The sequence below is a fragment of the Myotis brandtii genome, unplaced genomic scaffold (genome assembly GCF_000412655.1).
Source record: "Myotis brandtii unplaced genomic scaffold, ASM41265v1 scaffold422, whole genome shotgun sequence".
Taxonomy (NCBI): domain Eukaryota; kingdom Metazoa; phylum Chordata; class Mammalia; order Chiroptera; family Vespertilionidae; genus Myotis; species Myotis brandtii.
In genome coordinates this window covers 2,848,051-2,869,712 of record NW_005366171.1, presented here as the reverse complement: position 1 = coordinate 2,869,712, position 21,662 = coordinate 2,848,051, and the positions used below count along the sequence as shown (strand labels likewise).

General features: G+C 36.5%; 1 protein-coding gene across 3 annotated transcripts; it reads left to right on the top strand.

The window, feature by feature from the left end:
- Positions 1-1,221: 1,221 nt before the first annotated feature.
- Positions 1,222-20,787, top strand: RNF141 (ring finger protein 141). Of its 3 annotated transcripts, XM_014545872.1 has the most exons (6): positions 1,222-1,333; positions 3,001-3,192; positions 6,096-6,141; positions 9,222-9,403; positions 14,230-14,337; positions 20,308-20,787. In XM_014545872.1, the coding sequence occupies exons 2-6, from the start codon at positions 3,050-3,052 to the stop codon at positions 20,456-20,458; spliced, it is 630 nt and encodes a 209-aa protein (XP_014401358.1). In that variant the 5' UTR covers positions 1,222-1,333; positions 3,001-3,049; the 3' UTR covers positions 20,459-20,787. The 3 variants fall into 3 exon arrangements, with proteins under 3 accessions (XP_014401358.1, XP_005874029.1, XP_014401359.1); XM_005873967.2 differs by lacking the exon at positions 1,222-1,333 and having other exon boundaries at positions 6,096-6,204; positions 20,308-20,655; XM_014545873.1 differs by lacking the exons at positions 1,222-1,333; positions 3,001-3,192 and adding an exon at positions 4,148-4,248 and having other exon boundaries at positions 6,096-6,204.
- Positions 20,788-21,662: the final 875 nt, after the last annotated feature.

The window sequence follows — 21,662 nt, the reverse complement described above, 5'->3', positions numbered from 1 at the left end:
CGGCCTGGGAGGCCCTGCGGGGACGCACCGGCTCCAGCCCGGCCGTTTCAATGGCCCGGTGTGGGGAGGTGGCTGGTCCCATTTGGGGAGAGGACCTGGGGGCACTGGAGGGAGCTGGTCCTTCTCGAGCCCGGAACCGCGTTTGAATCTTGCCGCCTGCGCAGCCCGTCGGATCGCGGACGTGGCTGTTGGCTCAAAGCTCCAGGTTCAAGTGCGCCTGAGGAGGGGCCGAGGCGGCGGGGGCGGCCGGCGTGTTTGGTAAACACACCGGTCACGTTGAAAACCACGTGCGCCCGGCCGCACCGGACGTCCCAGAGGACAGCCCCTCTGCCCGGCGACCCTAACTCACACGGCCGAGCCATCTGCTCGGCGTAGCCGGCCCTCCGTTTCTCAGTTAGTTTAGGCTGCTCCTCTTCCCAAAGGTCTGACCTTGGTGAACCAGCTACCTGCAGGACCGGCCAAGACGAAACGTTTCCTTGCTAATAATTGTTATTTGTATGTTAGCTGCAAAACGTGGACTTACTATTATTATTCAAATCCATCCCCAGCCCCTTTACTTTAATTGTAGTGCACGCCCACATTCTGACCCTGCATAGAGTTACTCTTTTCCACTCCCCTCCGCCCATCCCTACTGCTATGAATTGAGCTCCATCCATTCAGAATTTCATCGGGCCCAGACCCTAAATCAGTCACTGCTCTATTGAAGTCGCCTCTCTAAGAAGTGATTCTTTCCGAACTCAAAAATAGTGTGGATTTTTTTTCTTTCCTTTGATGCTGCCTGGCTGCCATTTCTAAATAATTTCCTCCTTAGTATAATTGTAGATTTCCAAAGATATGTTCTTTGTCATTTCTTGTAACTGAACTTGGTATTTGAGGTGTGGGGCCCCATCTTTCTTAGTTCACTTCCAAACACCTAGCACACTTAACCTTACCCTTCTGCCAAAAAAGCAGGGAAGGCCCAGAGAGGATTCTTACACGTCTAGTTAGTGTATTTTTCCAAATACGTATGTAATGTATTTAGTAAACATACTGGTGCTCTCAGAAATCAGTATTCTTAACCTCCAAGTACTCTCTCTCCTTTTGTAGTTTTTCTTTCTATAAAAATTTTCTTCGGAACAGGCATTCCAGGCTCTATAGTGGCTCTAGTTTAATTTGTTTCACTGCCTATAATATCTGTTGTAACTGCTGTTAATTTCTTATCTTGCAGAACAGCTTACAGATAACAGCCGTTGAATAAGGAATGAGTAATGAAAGTGTATCCTTAGGGGCCTAGTTTTTTATCACTGATGTTTTTTTATTACTGACTGCATGATGAAAATAATTGATTATTTCAGTTACGTATATTTTATAAATACTACAGTACTTTTGAGTTAGTCATTTTGTTGCACTTTCAGGCTTTTCAGCTTTTCTTTAATCCTTTTATGAATGGATATGGTTTAAATTTTCCCGGATTTTTTGGATTGGGTTGGGTTGGGTTGGGTTTGGGGGTTGGTTTTTGGTTTTGCCAATTGCCCATGATGTAATTTTATATCTTTATAAAGGATATTTGAACTACAACAGTTCACTTGTTAGAAAAAGAATTGATCAAGTGTATATTACCACCCACTAAAGAATGTGGCATTTTTGGAATCCTTGATATTCTTATATTTAAAAAAAAAACAGTTGTTCTTTATTTTAAAAATCTTCCAAATGTTTTTTGAAAGCACGTTATTATTCTGGTTGCGAGGATTAAATTATAGGTGGCACAATAGTATGAGAGCTGCTAGTTCTTTGAGAAATCTTGACCAGAGATTTGTCTTGTGCTGAATTCTATGCCAGTGGTTTGCAAATTATGTTCCCATGCAGTACTACTGTTCCATGATCCAGAATAGGGGTGGGGAACCTTTTTTTCTGCCAGGGGCCATTTGGATATTTATAACATCATTGAGGGCCTTACAAAATTATCAACTTAAAAATTAGCCTCGCCCTAACCGGTTTGGCTCAATGGATAGACTTCAGACTATCAAAGGTCCCAGGTTCGATTCCGGCCAAGGGCATGTACCTTGGTTACGGGCACATCCTCATGAGGGAGTGTGCAGGAGGCAGCTGATTGATGTTTCTCTCTCATTGATATTTCTAACTCTCTATCCCTCTTTCTTCCTCTCTGTAAAAATCAATAAAATATATTTTTTTAAAAAATTAGCCTGCTATATTTGGTCAAACATTTAACTCACCCCTAATGCCTTGGCAGGACCAGACCAAATGATTTTTCGGGCTTTATACAGTCCTGGGGCTGGATGTTCCCCACCCCTGAGCTAGAAGGAAGTATTTGCTAATATCAAAATGATATCAGCCTCTTTTTTTTAATATATTTTTTTATTGATTAAGATATTACATGTGTCCTTATACCCACGTTTTGCATGTAAGTCCTTTGGTTGATCTTTCCCCCTTAACCCTGCCCTCCCCTACCTTCCCTCCAAGGCCCGACAGTCCAATCAATGCCTCTCCATCTCTGGATCAGTCCTTGTTCATCAGTTTATGATGTTCATTATATTCCACAAATGAGTGAGATCATGTGGTATTTATCCTTCTCTGACTGGCTTATTTCACTTAGCATAATGCTCTCTAGTTCCATCCATGGTGTGGCAAATGGTAAGAGTTCCTTTTTCTTCTTCCTCTTCTTAAAGAATACCTTTCAGCATTTCATATAATGCTGGTTTGGTGGTGATGAACTCCTTTAGCTTTTTCTTATCTGTGAAGCTCTTTATCTGACCTTCAATTCTGAATGATAGCTTTGCTGGATAAAGTAATCTTGGTTGTAGGTTCTTGCTATTCATCACTTTGAATATTTCTTGCCACTCTCTTCTGGCCTGCATGGTTTCTGTTGAGAAATCAGCTGAGATATCAGCCTCTTGAACTCTACTTAAATGTATTCCTAGTTTTTCTTTTATTTTCTTGAAGGGGTGGATATACTGCTGTTTTTATATTATATATAGTAACTTTTATATATATATTTAACAGAAACTATGTGAAGCAACACTTCCTGGATTTCAAAAGACATCATTTCATCATGGGACAACAGATTTCGGATCAGACGCAGTTGGTTCTTAACAAGTTACCAGAAAAAGTAGCAAAACATGTCACATTGGTTCGAGAAAGTGGCTCCTTAACTTACGAAGAATTTCTTGGGAGAGTAGCTGAACTTAATGATGTGTAAGGCTTGCTTTTTTTCATTTTATTTTCCTGCTTATGTATGCCCCACATGTCATGACTGCCTGAGAGGTAATCAGAAGTATTGATGACTTAATGTTTTCAGCAGCAGTTAGCAAATATTTATTGAATACCTACTATAAGACTTTCTATGTGGCTATTTTAAAATATGTAATAAGAACAAAAGAGATGGAAGGAGCATTAAATTAAATTTTAAACACAGGCATATAAATTGTTCTTGTTTGAAAGCACTAAAGAGGTACATAATGAGAGTATGCCAATTACCCACTCTAGAGAAAGGCTCCTAGGATAGTCCTTGGGCACTCAGGTTTCTGTATATCAGCCAGTTCATCTAGTTAATAAATAAATCTTCTGTGTTTGTTCGCAGAGCTATTGTTTTACCAGAGAAATACATATATAGTAATAATTCATTTATCATCAGAAGAATAAGATATTTCAGTTATTAATATTTCTAATCAGCTAACATCTTTTTTTTTTTAAATATATTTTATTGATTTTTTACAGAGAGGAAGGGAGAGAGATAGATAGTTAGAAACATAGATGGGAGAGAAACATCGATCAGCTGCCTCCTGCACATCTCCCACGGGGGATGTGCCCGCAACCCAGGTACATGCCCTTGACCGGAATCGAACCTGGGACCCTTCAGTCCGCAGGCCGATGCTCTATCCACTGAGCCAAACCGGTTTTGGCATCAGCTAACATCTTTAAATCACTATTTAACTTGAATTGATTAATGTTTTAAATGGAATATACATTTTTCTATCTTCTTAAAGAGCATATTTAATAGAATTTAGTCTTTTGTTTGTGAATTTGTTCTTTATTATATCAATTTTTATACCAATCTGTTATAGCAGCTATCAAAATACACAGGGCTCTTTGTCCCTAAATGGCCCCAGATTATTATGCTTTTAAAATATTACTTTTTCTTTGTGTGTTTTCTCCCTTAGTGACAGATGAGCAGATGTCACTTCCTTCTATTAAGTCTTTCTGTGGCAGCACCTACATCCATGTATATATATCTTCTGTCTCTCTTGGCATGTAATTATGAAATTGCCTTTTAAATAAGATCTTAAAGGCTCTCTTAAGTCTGTTCAATTTAGCTAACATTCACTGAACCCATAGTGTGTGCAAGGCACTGTGCTGAGGGTTGGACATTTTAACTGAGGCTTAAAATGATTGCCCAAGGATTAATGGCAGATCCAGCTCTCCCTACATCTGAAGTTTTTTTCATTAACCCACCTTAATATCTCACTCTTTAAACCCCCCAAAAGCCAATCAAAATCACCAAGCAGTCTGGACCCACTTAGTATAAACAGTCCCTATTAATAGTTTAGGGCAAGGTACATGAACATGCTGTGCTCCCTAGCTTTGTGATAGTTGTGTTGGTTGATAAGAAACATACTTGGCTATGTGGAACACATTTAGATAAAAAAAAGGAAATACAGTTTTTTTATGGACATGACTAGAGTCTACTGTTATTAGCCAGTCATGAAGAATAAAGAATGTCTTAAAAGTTAAAGTTGTTTTAGAAGATCATTTCTTTTAAGAGCACTGGATTTTGTTTTGTTCTTAAAGTCCTGTATATTTATATGGATGGATCCTGTATTGTTATATATGTAAATACATACAAAAAGAGCTAGGAGGCTGCATACTGGGTCTCTGGGGAGTCAGTGGAAACGGGGGCGCATCGAGGGAGATTTTACATTTTACTGTGTGTTTGTGTATTGTCTGATCTTTTATAATAAAAAAACGTAGCCATCTGTTTTTAAAACTTTAGCATCCCTTTGAGTCTCGGAACTTATGTAAACCTTGTCTAGTCTAACAAAATTTTGCCTTTTCATCTAAACATACTGAATAAAATGTGTCCCGTGAAAGCATCCACAAGCTAAGTTTACTGTGTAATACTGATGTGATGGTAAAGAATATCTTCTCATTTATTTCTGACTGGATTTGGTTCATAAAACCAATTTTCACGGTCAGAGTTGGGCATTCATAAGTGCAGTGCTGCCTGAGAAATAAAGTTAAACCTATACAGATGAAGCGTGGCTTGATAGCTAGAAAACAACTGGGAACTGGCATAGTTGAATTACATTCCCTGGCAGATTTTGTTACCTCAGGTTAGTTGCTTAATTTCAATGGCCTCAATTTATTTAGCTGTAAGTCACTTAGTTCTGAGTGTGATATCCCCATTGATGCACAGACAGAAATGTGACTAATGATAGAAGGGAGCAGTAATATTTAAGTATGTCTTTTAACTGATTTAAATTAGCATTGATGGCGATATTATTCTCTAAAAGTCATATTTTTATGTTAGAATCCTGTGGCTCTCTAGATGAAAATTACTCTGCCCGGGGAAGCTATATTCAAAGTGTCTCAAAAGCATTTGCTTGATCCAGTCCACATTACCTATAAACTTTTTTTCCAAAGTGATGTGTTATTATTGTTGCTTAAATAAGGACTCAACCAAAAGCAAGATTTTTTTTTCACACTTTATATGCATTGAGGCAATAGTCAAATTTGGATAAGTGAAACCAGCTTGGTTTTTCTTTTAAATATCTGTTTCCTTGGATATGTTTTTCGTAGATGTCTTTGTTAAAAGTTTAAAGACCATTAAGATATTAAATATGACAAACAGATTTATAAATATCATTCCACTATGCTGTTGACTTTAAAAACCTTGGAAATTAAGTTGTATGTTTAATCAAAACTTTCTCTATCCCTGTGTTTTAAGAATCTAATTATTACAATTATTATTGTTATTTGACTTTGTGTTTTTTCTTCAATTTTTTTTCTCTGATTTAAAGTGTTTCTTGAATCTAATTTCATGGCTTAATTATTTTATATGACTTTTCATAAAATAAACAAATGTGTTTGTCTCTTTTCAGAACTGCTAAAGTGGCTTCTGGCCAGGAAAAACATCTTCTCTTTGAGGTACAACCTGGGTCTGATTCCTCTGCCTTTTGGAAAGTGGTTGTACGGGTGGTCTGTACCAAGGTGAGAGTGATAGAGACTTCTGATGCAGAACTAGAATTATTTTGGTGGTTAGAACCACATTTAATTGTGTAATGTAATATGATTGAAATAGATGTTAATAATGTGGTTATTATTAACTATTTAAAACATAGTTTTGGTACTGTTATTGCCTTCCAGGTTAATTGAATCTCACTGGTTGTGTAATTACCATATAGCAGAGATTTTTATAATCAAGAAAGGTGGTAGTAAACCCTCTACCTCTCTTTTTGTATTTAGCTAGCTATGGAATCCTAAGGCAACACTCTACATAACTCTAAGATGACTCCTTAAAAATTAGTTATCTTAAGAGATCATTTCTTTTAAGAACACTGGGTTTTATTTATTTAATAATTTTTAAATCCATTAGAAAGGTTTGTGTTTTTTGTTTTGTTTTAGTAATTTTTAATTGTAGAATGGATTTTTCACCATTAATACACTGTCTTAGTTCATCTTTACATTTTAGGTAATTGAATATATCACCTGTGTTGAAAAATATAATAGCCGCTGTCATAGAGTATTAGGAAGCCTCATCCATCAATGGGTAGATTAGAATAGATGGTTTTTAACCTTTGTGAGGCCACAGAACTTTCGGTGAAAATGAAGGAACGAATTTTATTAGGCCTTCTCATATCCCCACTCCTACTCTACAACAAACAAATGGTGAAATCATCCATGTGCACATAAACAGTAAATTGGGCCTTCATGAGTGCCCTGAAGTCCATTCCTGACCAACCCATAAAGAACTCGTGGGTAAGGAGATTTTTTCCTTTTGTGTCATGATCAGCAAAGTCTATACATTCTGTCCCCACCTCACCCCCTAACCTTATTTTTTCCAATTCCAACCCCCTCATTCTATTCCAACCACCCTGGGCTCCTTGCTGCACTCCTTGTGCTCCTTGCCAGGTACACTTCTGCCTAACATGCTTTGCACTTCCTATTCTCTCAGCCTGGAATTATCTTTCCCCCAAATATTGATATGATTCATTCTTTCACCCCTTTCAGTTCTTACATGTCACCTTCTCTGTGAGGCCTTCCCTACGACCCTTTAGCATTTCATCTCCTCTGTTTTATCTTCTCCATAACACTTACTTCTGTCTAACCTGTATTTTATTGTCTGTCTCTCCTACCTATAGTATAAATTCCATGAGGTCAGGAGTTTTGTTTTTTATACACACTGTCACCAGTGCCTAGAGCAGTGCACATATTACCTATAACAGTAATGTGTACTTAATAAATATTTGTTGTGCCCTGATCAGTTTGGTTTAGTGGTTAGAGCATAGAACATCGGCCCACACACTGAAGAGTTGTGGGTTCGATTCTTAGTCAAGGGCATGTACCTGGATTGCAAGTTCAATTCCTGGCCCTGGTCAGGGCACATGCAGGAAGCAGCCAATTGATGTGTCTCTCTCACATCTATGTTTCTCTGTCTCCCTCCCTCCCTTCCACTCTAAAAAAAAAAATCAAAGGAAAAAAAAATATCTTCAGGTGAGGATTGAAAAAATAAAAAAATATTTGTTGCAGTTTGATAAACTTTGCTGTTAAATACTATGTCTATGTGAATTATTCCCTGATTTCTTCTGAATTATACAGTTTCAAAGGAAGACTGGCCCAGTTTCTTTAGCTCTGAAAATCTATTTTATAATTTATAAATTCCTATCACCTTTATTTCTATTTGTTCTCAACTGCACCTATAGTCTTTTATTACAAAGAATATTACATATTTGCATTTCCATTTAGATCTTACCATCCCAAAATTTAATCAAATTTTTTTAAATTAGCAGTGGTTCTGGCATTTTTACACATGGAATCTGATTCATACTTGATTCTGTTTTTCTTCTCATTGTCTTCTCAAGTAGTAAACAATAAATGTTAGTTGCAACTATTATTATTTTCATTCCAAATATGGAAATGTTGCTATAATAATGTTTTTTTTAATATGTAACCTCATATTTCACTTTCTCATATCCCCAGTTTCATCAACACCTACTTCATTCACAGTTTTAATGCCCTCTCTCTATATTTCTCCCTGCATTCTTCATTTCTTTCTAAGTATTTTATGATTTTGTTTGTTCTATTTATTTTGATATTGTACTTAATAGGTTTCGTTGCTTACTTCTGTCCCCACAATCTTCCTTATCTCCTGTGCTGAAAGGAAGTCTTTTACATCTCTAATGTATTGCTGATTAATTCATGTTCTTTGCCCTCAATCCTACTGGCTTTGGTCATTTCAAAAGTGAAGATATACCCCACTCCACGAGTCCTCCAACCTGAAAGCAATATTATCCCTCCTTACCTGTTACCTCACACTTGCCCCAAATATATCCTCACATTATAATGTAAGCTAGAGCAAGGCTAAGTACAACCTGTAGACACTGGTTCATTTTATTTTAAATGAGTTTTTACTATACCTCAAAATGGCCTTCTGAGAAAAACTCAACCACTTTTTGTTAGGATTTACTTCAATATAATTTTCTCACTTTAGTTTGGAAGTTTGGGTATAAAGTAGAACTTAAGATATTCAAGGAAACAATCTGTTGTTTCAATTATAGTAAAATGGCATGTGGTTGCTGGATTCAAATAAATGCCTTTAATTAAGAAATTCTTTAAGAAATTAAAATGAAAAGAATTGCCAATACTGATCTCTAAAATTCATTTCTTAAGTCTGGGAAAGTTGCCTGACCTCACAAATCTAAATAAGATGATGCCTAATCAACCCTACAGAGTTATTTTGAATATCAAATTAGATAAATTTGTGTAGCTCCTTTGAAATCTACAAATGTAGGAGACATGATATTATTCATATGCTCAGACTCTTGTTCTCTTGTTGGATAATTTGGAAACCTGGCAAACTTCTCTTTCCTAGGATGTTTGACTTAGTATTTGTTCCCCTTTTTTGGGGAAAAAATGATCAGAGAAATTATCAACGTTTTGGGGTGGGGAGGGGTTGTGTGTGTGTATTGTTGGGATTTTTTTTTTCTTCATTTTCTTTGTATTTTTAGATTAACAAAAGCCGTGGCATTGTAGAAGCATCACGGATCATGAATTTGTACCAGTTTATTCAGCTTTATAAAGACATCACAAGTCAAGCAGCAGAAGTGTTGGCACAGAGCTCCACCTCTGAAGCCCCTGATGAAAACTCCTCATCTGTAACATCTTGTCAAGCTAGTCTTTGGATGGGAAGGTACACAATACATAAGCACCATGTTTCTCTTATTTTCCAATATTCAAGCTACTGAAATCTCATTAATATTTTGGCTGGTGCTCTTTGTGACATCTTAAATCACATTACTTTTTGTCTCAATTGATATATCCCAGATCAGCTTTTGGATTATTCTGTACTTAAAGGACATTGTTAGAGGGCCCAATTAAAGAAAAGTTGAAGTGGCTTATGCCAGGTAACATTGCTGCCAACTTCATTTCCATTAATCCACTCTCTACATGCTTGCATTTAGTGACAAAAGAGTTATAGTTAATACCCCTCTTATAATAGATATTTAGGTTCTTACATCAAAGCCCTTCAGGAAATTAGGTCCAAGAATGGCAGAACCATTCCAATTTTCCTTAAAATTATCTAATTGGAGCATTAAAATTGTAAATATTGGCTCCAGGATCTGGCAGTGCATTCAGGAATGAACAAGTAGTTGGTGTACATATTGCATGTACCAGAAGGAAATGAAGTCAGCCAGAGTTTTCTGTGATGGTGCTTGTTTACTCAGGCCTACATTATTGTTCTATCTAAACTTTCTTTTCCTTCTCTATAATGTTTTTGGCACGTGAAAGCTCCCACCTGTTGCCATTTGACAACCATGATCATAACTTAAATTTGTAAACACCTCATTGGAAAGTCTTCCCTGGGTCCAGACATGTTGACATCCTATGTTATTGTCATACAGAGTAGACAGCAGAAACCTGTATTGACAGTGCCTTTTACCTTAAAGTTAAAAATATGCTTAACAAGAATTTCTCTTCTATTTCTCTAGTAGCATTTTCTGGTCTATTCTTAATCAGCTGATCTTCAAATACTAAAATTGTTATAGTAAAATTGTATTTTCCATTTATCATTTTCTGTTTATATTTAATAGGATTGTTTGGTTTTCTAGGTTTGGGCTGTACAAGTGTTACTGAAATTCCAAATGAGTTTTATAGCATCACTAGAGGCCTGGTGCACGAATTTGTGGACCAGTGGGGTCCCTTGGCCTGGCCTGCGGAATCAGGCCAAAACCAGCTCTCCGACATCCCCCGAAGGGTCCCGGATTGCAAGAGGGCACAGGCCAGGCCGAGGGACCCTACCAGTGCACAATTGCGGCCAGGAGGGACGCGGGAGGATGGCCACCCGGGGAGGGACTGTGGGAAAGCTCCAGGGCATGTCCCGCCCATCTCGCTCAGTCCTTATCGGCTGGACCCCAGCAGCAAGCTAACCTACTGGTCGGAGCGTCTGCCCTCTGGTGGTCAGTGCACATCATAGCGACTGGTTGACCATTCGATTGTCTGCTCCCTGGTGGTCAGTGCATGTCATAGCAAGCAGTTGAGCAGCCTTAGCATATCATTAGCATATTACTCTTTGATTGGTTGAACTGACAACCAGACACTTGGCATATTAGGCTTTTGTTATATAGAATAGGCAACGTTAAGGCTTGTCTTTCCTGTATTTTGTAAAGTTAATCTTTCAAAGACAACTATCTGATTTTCTGCTTTTTCTCTCTCCTTCAAAATGGTGATTATTTATACATAGGATTTTAAAAGCCACGAATAGTATTTACTATATTTAAGCTCTATGGTAGTCAATGAAATGAAAGTAATACTTTTTCCTTATTGCAGTCATCTTAATGAAGGAGATAGGGTGTTATTCCTTTTCATGTGCCCTTGAGACTAGAAAATTCAATGCCAGATTAGTAGGTTAGGGCTGCTTTTTGCTTCTGTATGCTTTTTGGTTTTCAGTTACATCCTGATACACTAGTTCATAGAAAACCAGACTTTTTAAATTGAAGGGAATCTTAAGAGGTATTTATTTGCTTCAGCCTTACATCTCATGCATACTTCTATTAGTGGTTTATATTTATTGAGTACTTATAGGGTAGTAGGCATTGTGATGAATGCTTTACATGTATAAACTCATTAAATCCTCAGAACAACCCTATGGGAATACAATTATTGGCCTATTTCAGATGAGTTTAGACAAATAAATGGCATAGATAGACATTGGTCTAGCTGAGATTCACATTTAGGCCTGTCTGGCAATACAGCTGTGCTTCCAACCTGCATTGTTATTCTCTGGTGCATAAAGATCCTGTACTACAGTTCTTCCTAACTTTTGACATTCAGTGGTTATGAGGAGGAGCTTAAGATTCTAGCAAGCTTCCAGGTAATGTCACTGCTGCAGCTCCATGGATAACACTTTGAATAGTAAGATTCTACTGATGACATTTAGCCAAGTTGAAAGTGCAACTTGTACTTGATCACCTGCAGTTAAATGGGGCTCAAAGCCTCAGAGAAGCAAGCCTTTTCACATACAGATGGTTCTAATTACTATGAATTCTTCCTACAATATAGTCCTATGAATATCTGTTTCATAGGACTCTTGAGAGAGTTAAGTGAGTTAATATATGTAAAATGCTTAGAATAGTACCTGGCCCATAATAATAGGTAAGAGATAACTGTCATTAATTATCACTAAATTATTACTGTAGTCTACTTATTTCAGTGGCAGTGCCTTTTGGAATCCCACCAAAAAAGTCTTCTCTTTTCCAGCCCTTCACATATTTGAAAACAGTAATCAAATCCTCACTGAGCCTCTGTTCTCCAGGATGAGCAGCCCCAGTTCCTTCTGATTTGTTCATATGAGTCTCTTCTATGTCCTGGAGGCTTTCCTGGATAATCCTTTATCTCTCAATGTGTCTTTCAGGGCAGGGAGCATAGAACTGAATGCTCTGTAAGTGGTCTAACAAGGACAAGTAGAGCAAGGCTCTTCTGGTCACTGCACTGCTTGGAAGGTAGCAAAAATCAGGTGAACATTATACAGGTTCCACTGGCTGCTTCTGTGTCTCCTGTTCTTTCTTTTACCCCTATCCAGAATGCTGTTCTTCATGGCCATCAGTGCCTCACTTTTAAATTCTCACCTGTCACTCTATGGATTCAATTATTTTCTCCGCTATTGACACCCAAGTCTACATTCTTAGATGTAAATTGTAAGCTCCTCAAAAGCAGAGACTCCAATTCATCTGGGTCTGGCACTATATATAGCACCTAAACATTGAAATGAACATATGTAGAAAAAAATAAAATACATTAGATACACATCCATCTAGGTTTTTATTCCATTTCCCCATTTCAATTCAATGGCTACCCTATTTTGCCCAATACTAAAGCATAACATTTAATCTATTACCACATCCTGATGATTTGTTTTTCATAATGACCCTTAGACCAGGCCCTAATTATCTCCCAAGTGAATTGCTGAAATAATCTAATTGGTTTTCCTCCCTCTACACTGCCCCTCATGCTGCACTCCCAATTAATCTTCCTGAAGTATTATTTCAATGGAGTTACTTTCCCCTTGATCAAACTCTGATTTGTAGTTTGCCTGTCAGAACAAGTTTAAACTTTTCTTTTTGATATTCCAGGATCAGATTCTCTTTGCTATATTTAAGCAACGTTTTCTCTCAGTTTTCTTCCCAGAGCATCATGCCAGGCTCCTTGTTGAGTGCATGTGTGCATACACAGGTTTTTTTCTACCGTCACAGCTTTGTTTATTCACCTAGCATGTTCTCTGTCAAAATCCTATCATTTCTCTACCTAATCTTTCCAACAAGTTTGAAATACACTCATTTCCTCCTCCTTTACTTTGCTCTTACTACATGTAATGCACATTTGATATTTGCTTATATTCTGTTTTATATTCAGATTGATGAATTTTAAAGTGACATCTCAATATCTTATATACATACACTGGTATAAGCACAGCAGGGAATTAAAAACATGTTAGCAATAGCTTCTCCTTTTAAACTTACAGTCTAGTGGCTGTACATTGAAACATTCAATCTTTAAAAAAAGCAATACATGCCTGATGAACAAAATCTAACAGTAATAGAACAGCACAAAGGATAAAAACAAACTAAAATCACTTTAAGAAACATTTATTGAGAACCTAAGATAAACACCCTTTATTCAAAAAAATTTTAAGTTAATAGATAGCCAGTAAACAGCCAGTTGAAATGCAACATGTAAGTTCTTTAATTAAGGCACATGTTGGTTTTGAGAACAGGCAGGTAATATTTTGAGCTGAGTTACTGATATTGGAATTTACCAAACTCACAAAAGTATTCCAAGAAAGGAAAACACCACATGCAAAGGCACTTGGCCCATTCAGGGCACTCTAAATGGTGGCTGGAGTATAAGATTCAACATCTCTTTTCTTCCCAAGGTGAGAGAGCTCCTTGAGGACCAAGACTGTGCTTTCTGTCTCTTATATTTACTGTAGCACCCGATACTTAAGACTGAGGTATTTTTTCATTTATATGCTCATTATCAGCATCAGCACAGGGAGACCGTGATGGCAAGATCCATATTTTAGAGTGCTTTGTATCCTGTATAGTGAATAAATCATTATTGGTTAAATTCACTTATATAAATTTAATATGATTTAAATGGGTTAAGCTATTTGCAGAAAGACCTGAATATTTCCAGGTTTTTTGTCCATATTTTCTTTTTAATCACTGCAGAATTTATCCCTTATCCAGTCTTTCTTCATAAAATTTGCCCCTCTTAGTACTTCTTCCCTAATATAATGCCTTCCCTAAAAAGTATGTTGATTTAGTGTGATATTGCATGAGTCATTTGCTTTATACTGAAGGCACATAGATGTTTGATAATGCTTTTTCAGGTGATGGAAACAGTTGAAAACCAGCGGTTGCTAACCTTTCGGACCTCGCGGACCACCGGTTGGTGACCACTGGTTTAAACTATAATGACAGCAGAGAATATTGTTATAGCTTAGCTTTCACTTTGCAGGGTGAAGCAGCTGACTGATGAGGAGGAGTGTTGTATCTGCATGGATGGTCGAGTTGACCTTATCCTGCCTTGTACTCACAGCTTTTGTCAGAAGTGCATTGATAAATGGTAAGTTATCTGGTGTCTTCATGGAATAGGCAAAGGTCAAATGGGAACATATATATGAATAAACTTCAAAAAAATACAAAAGTGTTGTAGTTAAGTATAAGATTTTGTTCTTAAGTACTTTGGATTTTATGACATGCCTCCTAATGGTTAAAAATATTTTTATTTTTATAACTAAAGTTTATAAAATGTGGGGGTGTATTTTAGTTTTAGCAGTTTACTTTTGCTGTAAGGAGATTTGTGCCTGACTTGAGTCTAGAATCACAGGCCTCCCTTTTTCTTATTTCTGCATTGTTCCTTTATGTGTGGTTAGAAGAAATAATAATTGGATCTGGAGGGAACTTGAGAGATCAGCTGGTCAAGCTCATTAGTATTTTATAAATAAGTATCTCATTTAGGAGAATTTATAATTGATATACAATTAACTATACTTAAAGTACAGTTTGATGTTTTGACATGTGTACACATGCACAAAAACCATCTTCACTATACAGATAATGAACTAGTCCATCATCCCAAAAAGTTAACTTTGTGTCCCATTGTAAAATCTCCTTCCCACCCCTTCCTTCCAGTGCCCAGACAACCACTACTCTGCTCTCAGTCACTATAAAATAATTTGAATTTTCTAGAATTTTTATAACTGAAATCATATAGTATATAACCTATTTTTGTCTGGCTTCTTTCATTCAGTATAATTATTTTAAGATTTATCTATGTTGTAGTATGTGTCAATAGTTCCTTTTTATTGCTGAGTAGTATTCATTGTATGGAAGCCACAGTTTATTTATCCATTTACTTGTTGATGGACATTGGGTTGTTTCCAATTTTTGGCTATTACAAATAAAGCTTTTTTTAACTTTGTATTTCTTTTTACAATGTTTCTTTTGCTAAAATAAATGGAAATGCAATCTCCAAATTTAGAAGCTAAAAACACTACTTTTTTTTTACAGAAACTGCCCATCTATCCAAAAGTATAAAATCTAGATCTCTTCAAATATCAAGTGAAAGACATTTACCTTTATAATTATATAAATAAAAAGTAAAACAATATTACAAAACCACTTTCACTTATAAGAAGGACAAGGTTTAGCACATACAGTCTTGGCAAGCTTGTGGCGAAACTGGCATTTTTATATATTGTGGCTCAGTATATAAATTGGGTACAACTGCTTTGGAGAACATTTTGGCAATATCTGTTAAATTAATATTTTTTAACCTTTAAAAGCAACTTTATTGAAGCATAACATACACACAATAAAATGTGACCGTTTTACATATATATTTACATTTTAACAAATTTTTATAACTATGTAACCAACATGACAATCAAGATACAAAACATTCCATTTCCCCAAAAAGTTTAGTACCTGTGACAAAGTCAATAATAGGAATCAGAGATCTTTGCTTATATTACAGTTGATATGAAAGTCACAGATACTTTCTTATCTCATCACGTAAATGTCATTTACTCTCTTCACTACTTTGAAATCATGGCAGTTTTCAAACTCACTAGCTTTACAAATAAAGCTTTCTATACATTTGTGGACAAGACATTTTATGAACATATATTTTGGGGGTTTTTCTTGTATGAAAACCAAGAGTGGGATGGCTAGATCATATGGTAGATATATGTTTAAATTTTTAAGAAACTGCCAACTGTTTTCCTCAGTGGTTGTACCATTTTACACTTCCACCAGCAATATATGAGAGCTGCAATTGCTCCACAACCTTGTCGATACTTGGTTTGATCAGTCCTTTTAATTTTAGTCATTCTGTAGATGTGTAGTGTTATCACATTGTGGTTTTAATTTGCATTTCGCTATTAACAATGTTGAGCATCTTTTCATGTGCTTATTTACCATCCATATATCTTCTTTGGTGGAGTGTCCATTCAAAGTTTGAGAGTTCTTTATTTATTATGGATATACTAAAGCAGCGGTTGCCAACCTTTCAGACCTCGCAGACCACCAGTGGTCCGCGGACCATCGGTTGGCAACTGCTGTACTAAAGGCCCAGTGCACAAAATTCGTGCATGGGTAGGGTCCCTAGGCTGGCCAGCGATCAAGGCCAATCGGGGCCTTCCTTTCCCAGCTGCCAGCTGCCGGCTGGGGCCTTCCTTCGTTCCATGCTGCCCCCTGGTGGTCAGCGCACGTGGTAGCGAGTGATCGAACTCCTGGTCTCCCAAACTCCCAAGGGGACAATTTGCATATTAGGCTTTTAGATAGATAGATAGATAGATAGATAGATAGATAGATAGATAGATAGATAGATAATCCTTTATCAGATATACACTGAGTGGCCAGATTATTATAACTGGCCAAATTATTATGACCACCCCATCAGTACTTCATTGACACTTCCAAAAATACTAAATATTGAAAACTTCCTAAGCAAATACTCTCAAGGTTTTATTATTATTTGCATAACTAATTCACTTCATTGTACTGATGGAATGGTCATAATAATCTGGCCACTCATTGTATAATTTGCAAATATTTTCTCCCATTTTGTGATTTGCCTTTTCATTCTCTTAAGAATATCTTTCAAAGAGTAGAAGTTTTTAATTTTGACAAGGTCCAGTATATCAGTTTGTGATTTATGGATAGTGATTTTAGTGCCATATCTAAGAAATCTTTATCTTCTGAAAATTTTATAGTTTTTAGGTTTTACATTTGGGACTGTGATCCATTTTGAGTTAATTTTTTAATATGGTTTGAGGTATGGATCAAAATTCTCTTTTTACATATGGCTCCAGTTGCTCCATACCATTTTGTTGAAAAGACTATATTCACTAAATTGCCTCTGCACCTTTGTTGAAAAGCAGTTGTTCAAATACATGTGAGTATATTTCTAGGTTCTGTTCTGGTCCACTGATCTATTCATCTATTTCACACCAATATTGCAATATCTTGATTATTATCTAGCTTCTGTAAGTCTTAAAATCAGGAAGGGTTAGTCCTCAAACTTTCTTCTTTTTCAAGGTTGTTTTGACTGTGCTAGGTCTTTTGAATTTCAATATGAGTTTTAGAATCAACTGTCAATTTCTACAAAAGAAGTTGTAAGGATTTTGATTGGGATTGCGTTAAATAAATGGTCAATTTGGAGACTTGACTTAATAATATCCAGTCTTCCAATCCACAAGAACAGTTTATTTCTCCATTTACTTAGTCTTGTTTAATTTCTCTTATCAATTTTTGTAGTCTTCAGTGTTGCATATCTTTGACAGATTTATCCCTAAGTACTTTGTTTCTTATACTATTTCAAATGGTATTTTTAAATTTCAGTTTATGATTGTTTGTTGCTAGTATATAGAAATAAAATAGATTTTTGTGTATCAATCTTGTATTCTGCAACCTTACTAAACTCATTTATTAATTTTGATTTTTTTGTAGGTTCTATAGGATTTTCTTGAATGTCTATTTAAACATCATTTTAAAAAATACTTTTTCTGGATAGAGAATTCTAAATTGATAGTATTTTTTTTCAGTACTTTAATGATGTTGCTTTATTCTCATTTTTCTTGCATTGTTGCCTATGAGAAATCTCTATCATCCTTTTTTCCTATGTGGGTATTGTACTTTTTCCCCTCTGGTTGCTTTTAATGTTGTTTTTCATTATCACTGGTTTTGAGTAGTTTGATTATGATGTGCCTTAGACTAGTCTTCTTCCCGTTCCTTGTGCTTAGGGTTCATTGAGTTTTTTAGAATTGTAGGTTTATGGTATCACCAATTTTGGAAATGTTACAGCCATTATTTCTCAAATATTTTTTTCTGTTCTCTCCCCTCTCCTTTTGGGACTGCAGCTACACATATAGACCATTTGAAGTTGTCCCACAGTTCACTGATGCTATTTTCTTTCTTTCTTTTTTTTTTTTTTTTGAGTCATTTTCTCTGTTTGAATAATTAATACTGCAGTGCCTTTTCAAATTACTAATCTTTTTTCCTACAGTGCCTAACTTGCCATTAATTCCCATCCAGTATATTTATTACTTCAGATATTATAGTTTTCATCTCTAAAAGTTTGAGTTTTTTAATATCTTCTGTGTCTCTAACTTAATGTGTTTGGTCTTTCCTCTAGTTCTTTTTAAAATATATGGAATATGGTTATCATAACCTTTCCTTTTCTTCTCTGCTAATTCTAATATCTGTGTCAGTTCCTGATTGGTTTTGACTGATTTTTCTCCTCATTTTGGGTTGTATTTTTCTGCTTCTTTTTTTTTGCCTGGTAGTTCTTGATTGGGTGCCAGACATTGTGATTTTTACCTTTTTGGGTGCTGGATATTTTTATATTACTATAAATATTCTTGAGCTTTGTTCTGGGATATAGTTACTTGGAAACAATTTGATCCTTTTGGGTCTTGTTTTTATAATTTGTTAGGCAGGACTAGAGCAGTGTTTAGTTTAGAACACATTATGTCCCACTAATGAGGCAAGACCTTTCAGAGTACTCCATGCTCTGTGAATTATGAGGTTTTCCAGTCTGGCTGGTGGGAACAGGCAATATCCCAGGCCCTTTGTGAGCTTTGGGTACTGTCCTCTCAAATACTTCTGGGTGATTCTTCAGCCTGGAGTAGTTTCCTCACATGCACACTCTCTGCTGAATATACTCTAGGGCAGTGGTTCTCAACCTTCCTAATGCCGCGACCCTTTAATACAGTTCCTCATGTTGTGGTGACCCCCAACCATAAAATTATTTTCGTTGCTACTTCATAACTGTAATTTTGCTACTGTTATGAATCGTAATGTAAATATCTGATATGCAGGATGTATTTTCATTGTTACAAATTGAACATCATTAAAGCATCGTGATTAATCACAAAAACAATATGTAATTATATATGTGTTTTCCGATGGTCTTAGGCGACCCCTGTGAAAGGGTCGTTCGACCCCCAAAGGGGTCTCGACGCACAGGTTGAGAACCGCTGCCTAGGGGGACCATCTGTAGATTCGGGAATTCTCCCTTTGTGCAACTTTCTCCACACCAGTTCTCTGCCCTGTAACTCGGAGCTGCCTTAGCCTCCCGAGACTCTCAGCTCTGTTCCTTCAACTAGGGAAGGAGCCTGCCAAGTCCCACCTGGGTTCCCCCTGCTTATTCTGTGGCCTAGAAACTCTCAAGGCAGTAAGCTGGGGCAGTTGTAGGGCTCACCTTCTTTGCTTCCCACCTCTCAGGGATTATTGTCCTTTGTTGTCTGGTCCCTTTTGGCCAGAAGCAGAAGTTGATTGTTTTAAAATTGTGACTTGTGCACAGAAGAGCACACATAATTATCTTTGTAAAGTATCTCTCTCTGAGGAACCAGAAAGGAATCTGAATAATACATGCCAGCTCTAGCTTTCACATTTAGTTTTTGAAACAGATTTCTTAGTTTTGTACTACAGCCAAAGAGCAATTGATATAATTTAATTACTTTGGTCTCAGATTTCACTGAGAGATGAAGAGAAAAGCATTCTCCCTGCATGACATGTTTCTGGCTCAAATATGGTAGTTTAGAAATGTCCAAATTAATGTTTGACAAGACAAAAAACATCCCTTTGAAAAACATAATCTTATTTAAGTGATCATATATAAGCTCTTTTTCTATCAGGAAAATTATTCTGCATGTAAAGTTATCTTTTATTTTAAATCTTGAATTCTTCCATTTTGTTGTTTGTAGTGGCAAAAGAAATGAAAAAACCTAAATGTTCTTCTGTGGGAGACTAAATAAATGGTGGCCTATTCATACAATGCATGTTTAAAAGAATAGACAACTCTAACATGCACTGATACATAATGGCCTACAGGACATACTGATGAACTGATAGTGGTTGCCCCTGGGGATAAGAATTAAAGATTGGGCTGGAGGGAGAGATTTATTTTTCACTGTGTACTTTTATGCTGTTTACTTTTTTATAAACCATGTATATGTATTACTTTTTAAACAAACCTGTTTTTAAAAAAGAGGAAAAAGAATTATTCTTTAATCGACTTCTCTAACAGGAGTGATCGACACAGGAATTGCCCTATTTGTCGCCTGCAGATGACTGGAGCAAATGAATCTTGGGTGGTGTCAGATGCGCCCACTGAAGATGATATGGCTAACTATATTCTTAACATGGCTGATGAGGCAGGCCAGCCCCACAGACCATGACCTTGAGTGAAGTATTTTGTTGCTATTGTGGGCTACAAACATGTGGGTCATGGGGAAAGAATGCAGGGATGTTGTGGCGCAGGCACCGAGAACTCACTTTTCCCCACCCTCTTATTTTCGCTTTTCTGACAATTTGATAAACTTTTCATGTCTTCCATTTATGGTAAATTAAAACTTGCTACTGTTCTAGACCATTATTTTCCTATTATTTATCTGTTCTAATATAGCTTATTAGAACTAATTGCTCTTGAATCCTTTGCTGCAGTAACAGCAACATTTCCAGAGGCTTCTGAAACACTACTATTTTTCAGGGTAGGAGCATTCTGGAATAACCATAAACCCTGGCCAGGGTTGCTCAGTGGTTAGAGTGTCCCGTGCACCAAAGGGTCTCAGGTTTGATTCCCAGTCAGGGCACATACCCAGGTTTCGGGTTTGATCCTCAGTCAGGGCACATATGGGAGGCAACCAATCGATGTTTCTCACATCGATGTTTATCTATCTCCCTCTCCCTTTCTCTCTCTCTCTTGAATCAATGAAAAATGTATCCTCGCGTGAGGATTAAATAAATAAATAAGTAAATAAAATAAACCATGAATGTTAAAAAGTTGTAGCCATCTGAGAGAAAATTTTATATGACTGAAAATGTAGAATACGTCAAAGTGCATGTTACTACTTAAATTAGTTTTTCTGCTGGAATCTAAGGAGTATGTATGCCCCCTTGTGGTTAATTATTGCTCCTTTAATAATTATTACTTGAAATGATCCACAGTTATTTCATAACTTTAGCTGTGTGTTTGAAACTACATATTTTTTATTTAAAAGCCTTTTTCCCCCCCCTCATACTGTATAATTTGGGTGAAGACTAAAAGTTGGGTGTGATTTTGCCTTATAAATGGATTTCTGCTGGGGAATCTTCTAGAAATGCTTTTCCACAGCTGGGGAACTGTTCTAAATAGCTTTTGATAAAGTTCATGCGTCTTGGAGTTTCAGAAGGAAATTTTATCACAGATCCTAAGTGTTATATGTCCAAATTATGGCGAATCATTCAATATTAGTTTATGGTGCTTTTATTTTAACTTGAAAGTATCTTACTGAGGCCAAGTCCTCAGACTTCTTAGATTAAGAAAGAAGAAAATAGGATAAAGCCTTTAACCATAAGTACATAAAACACCTCTGAAAATTAGGAGATAATTTGGTTTTCTTA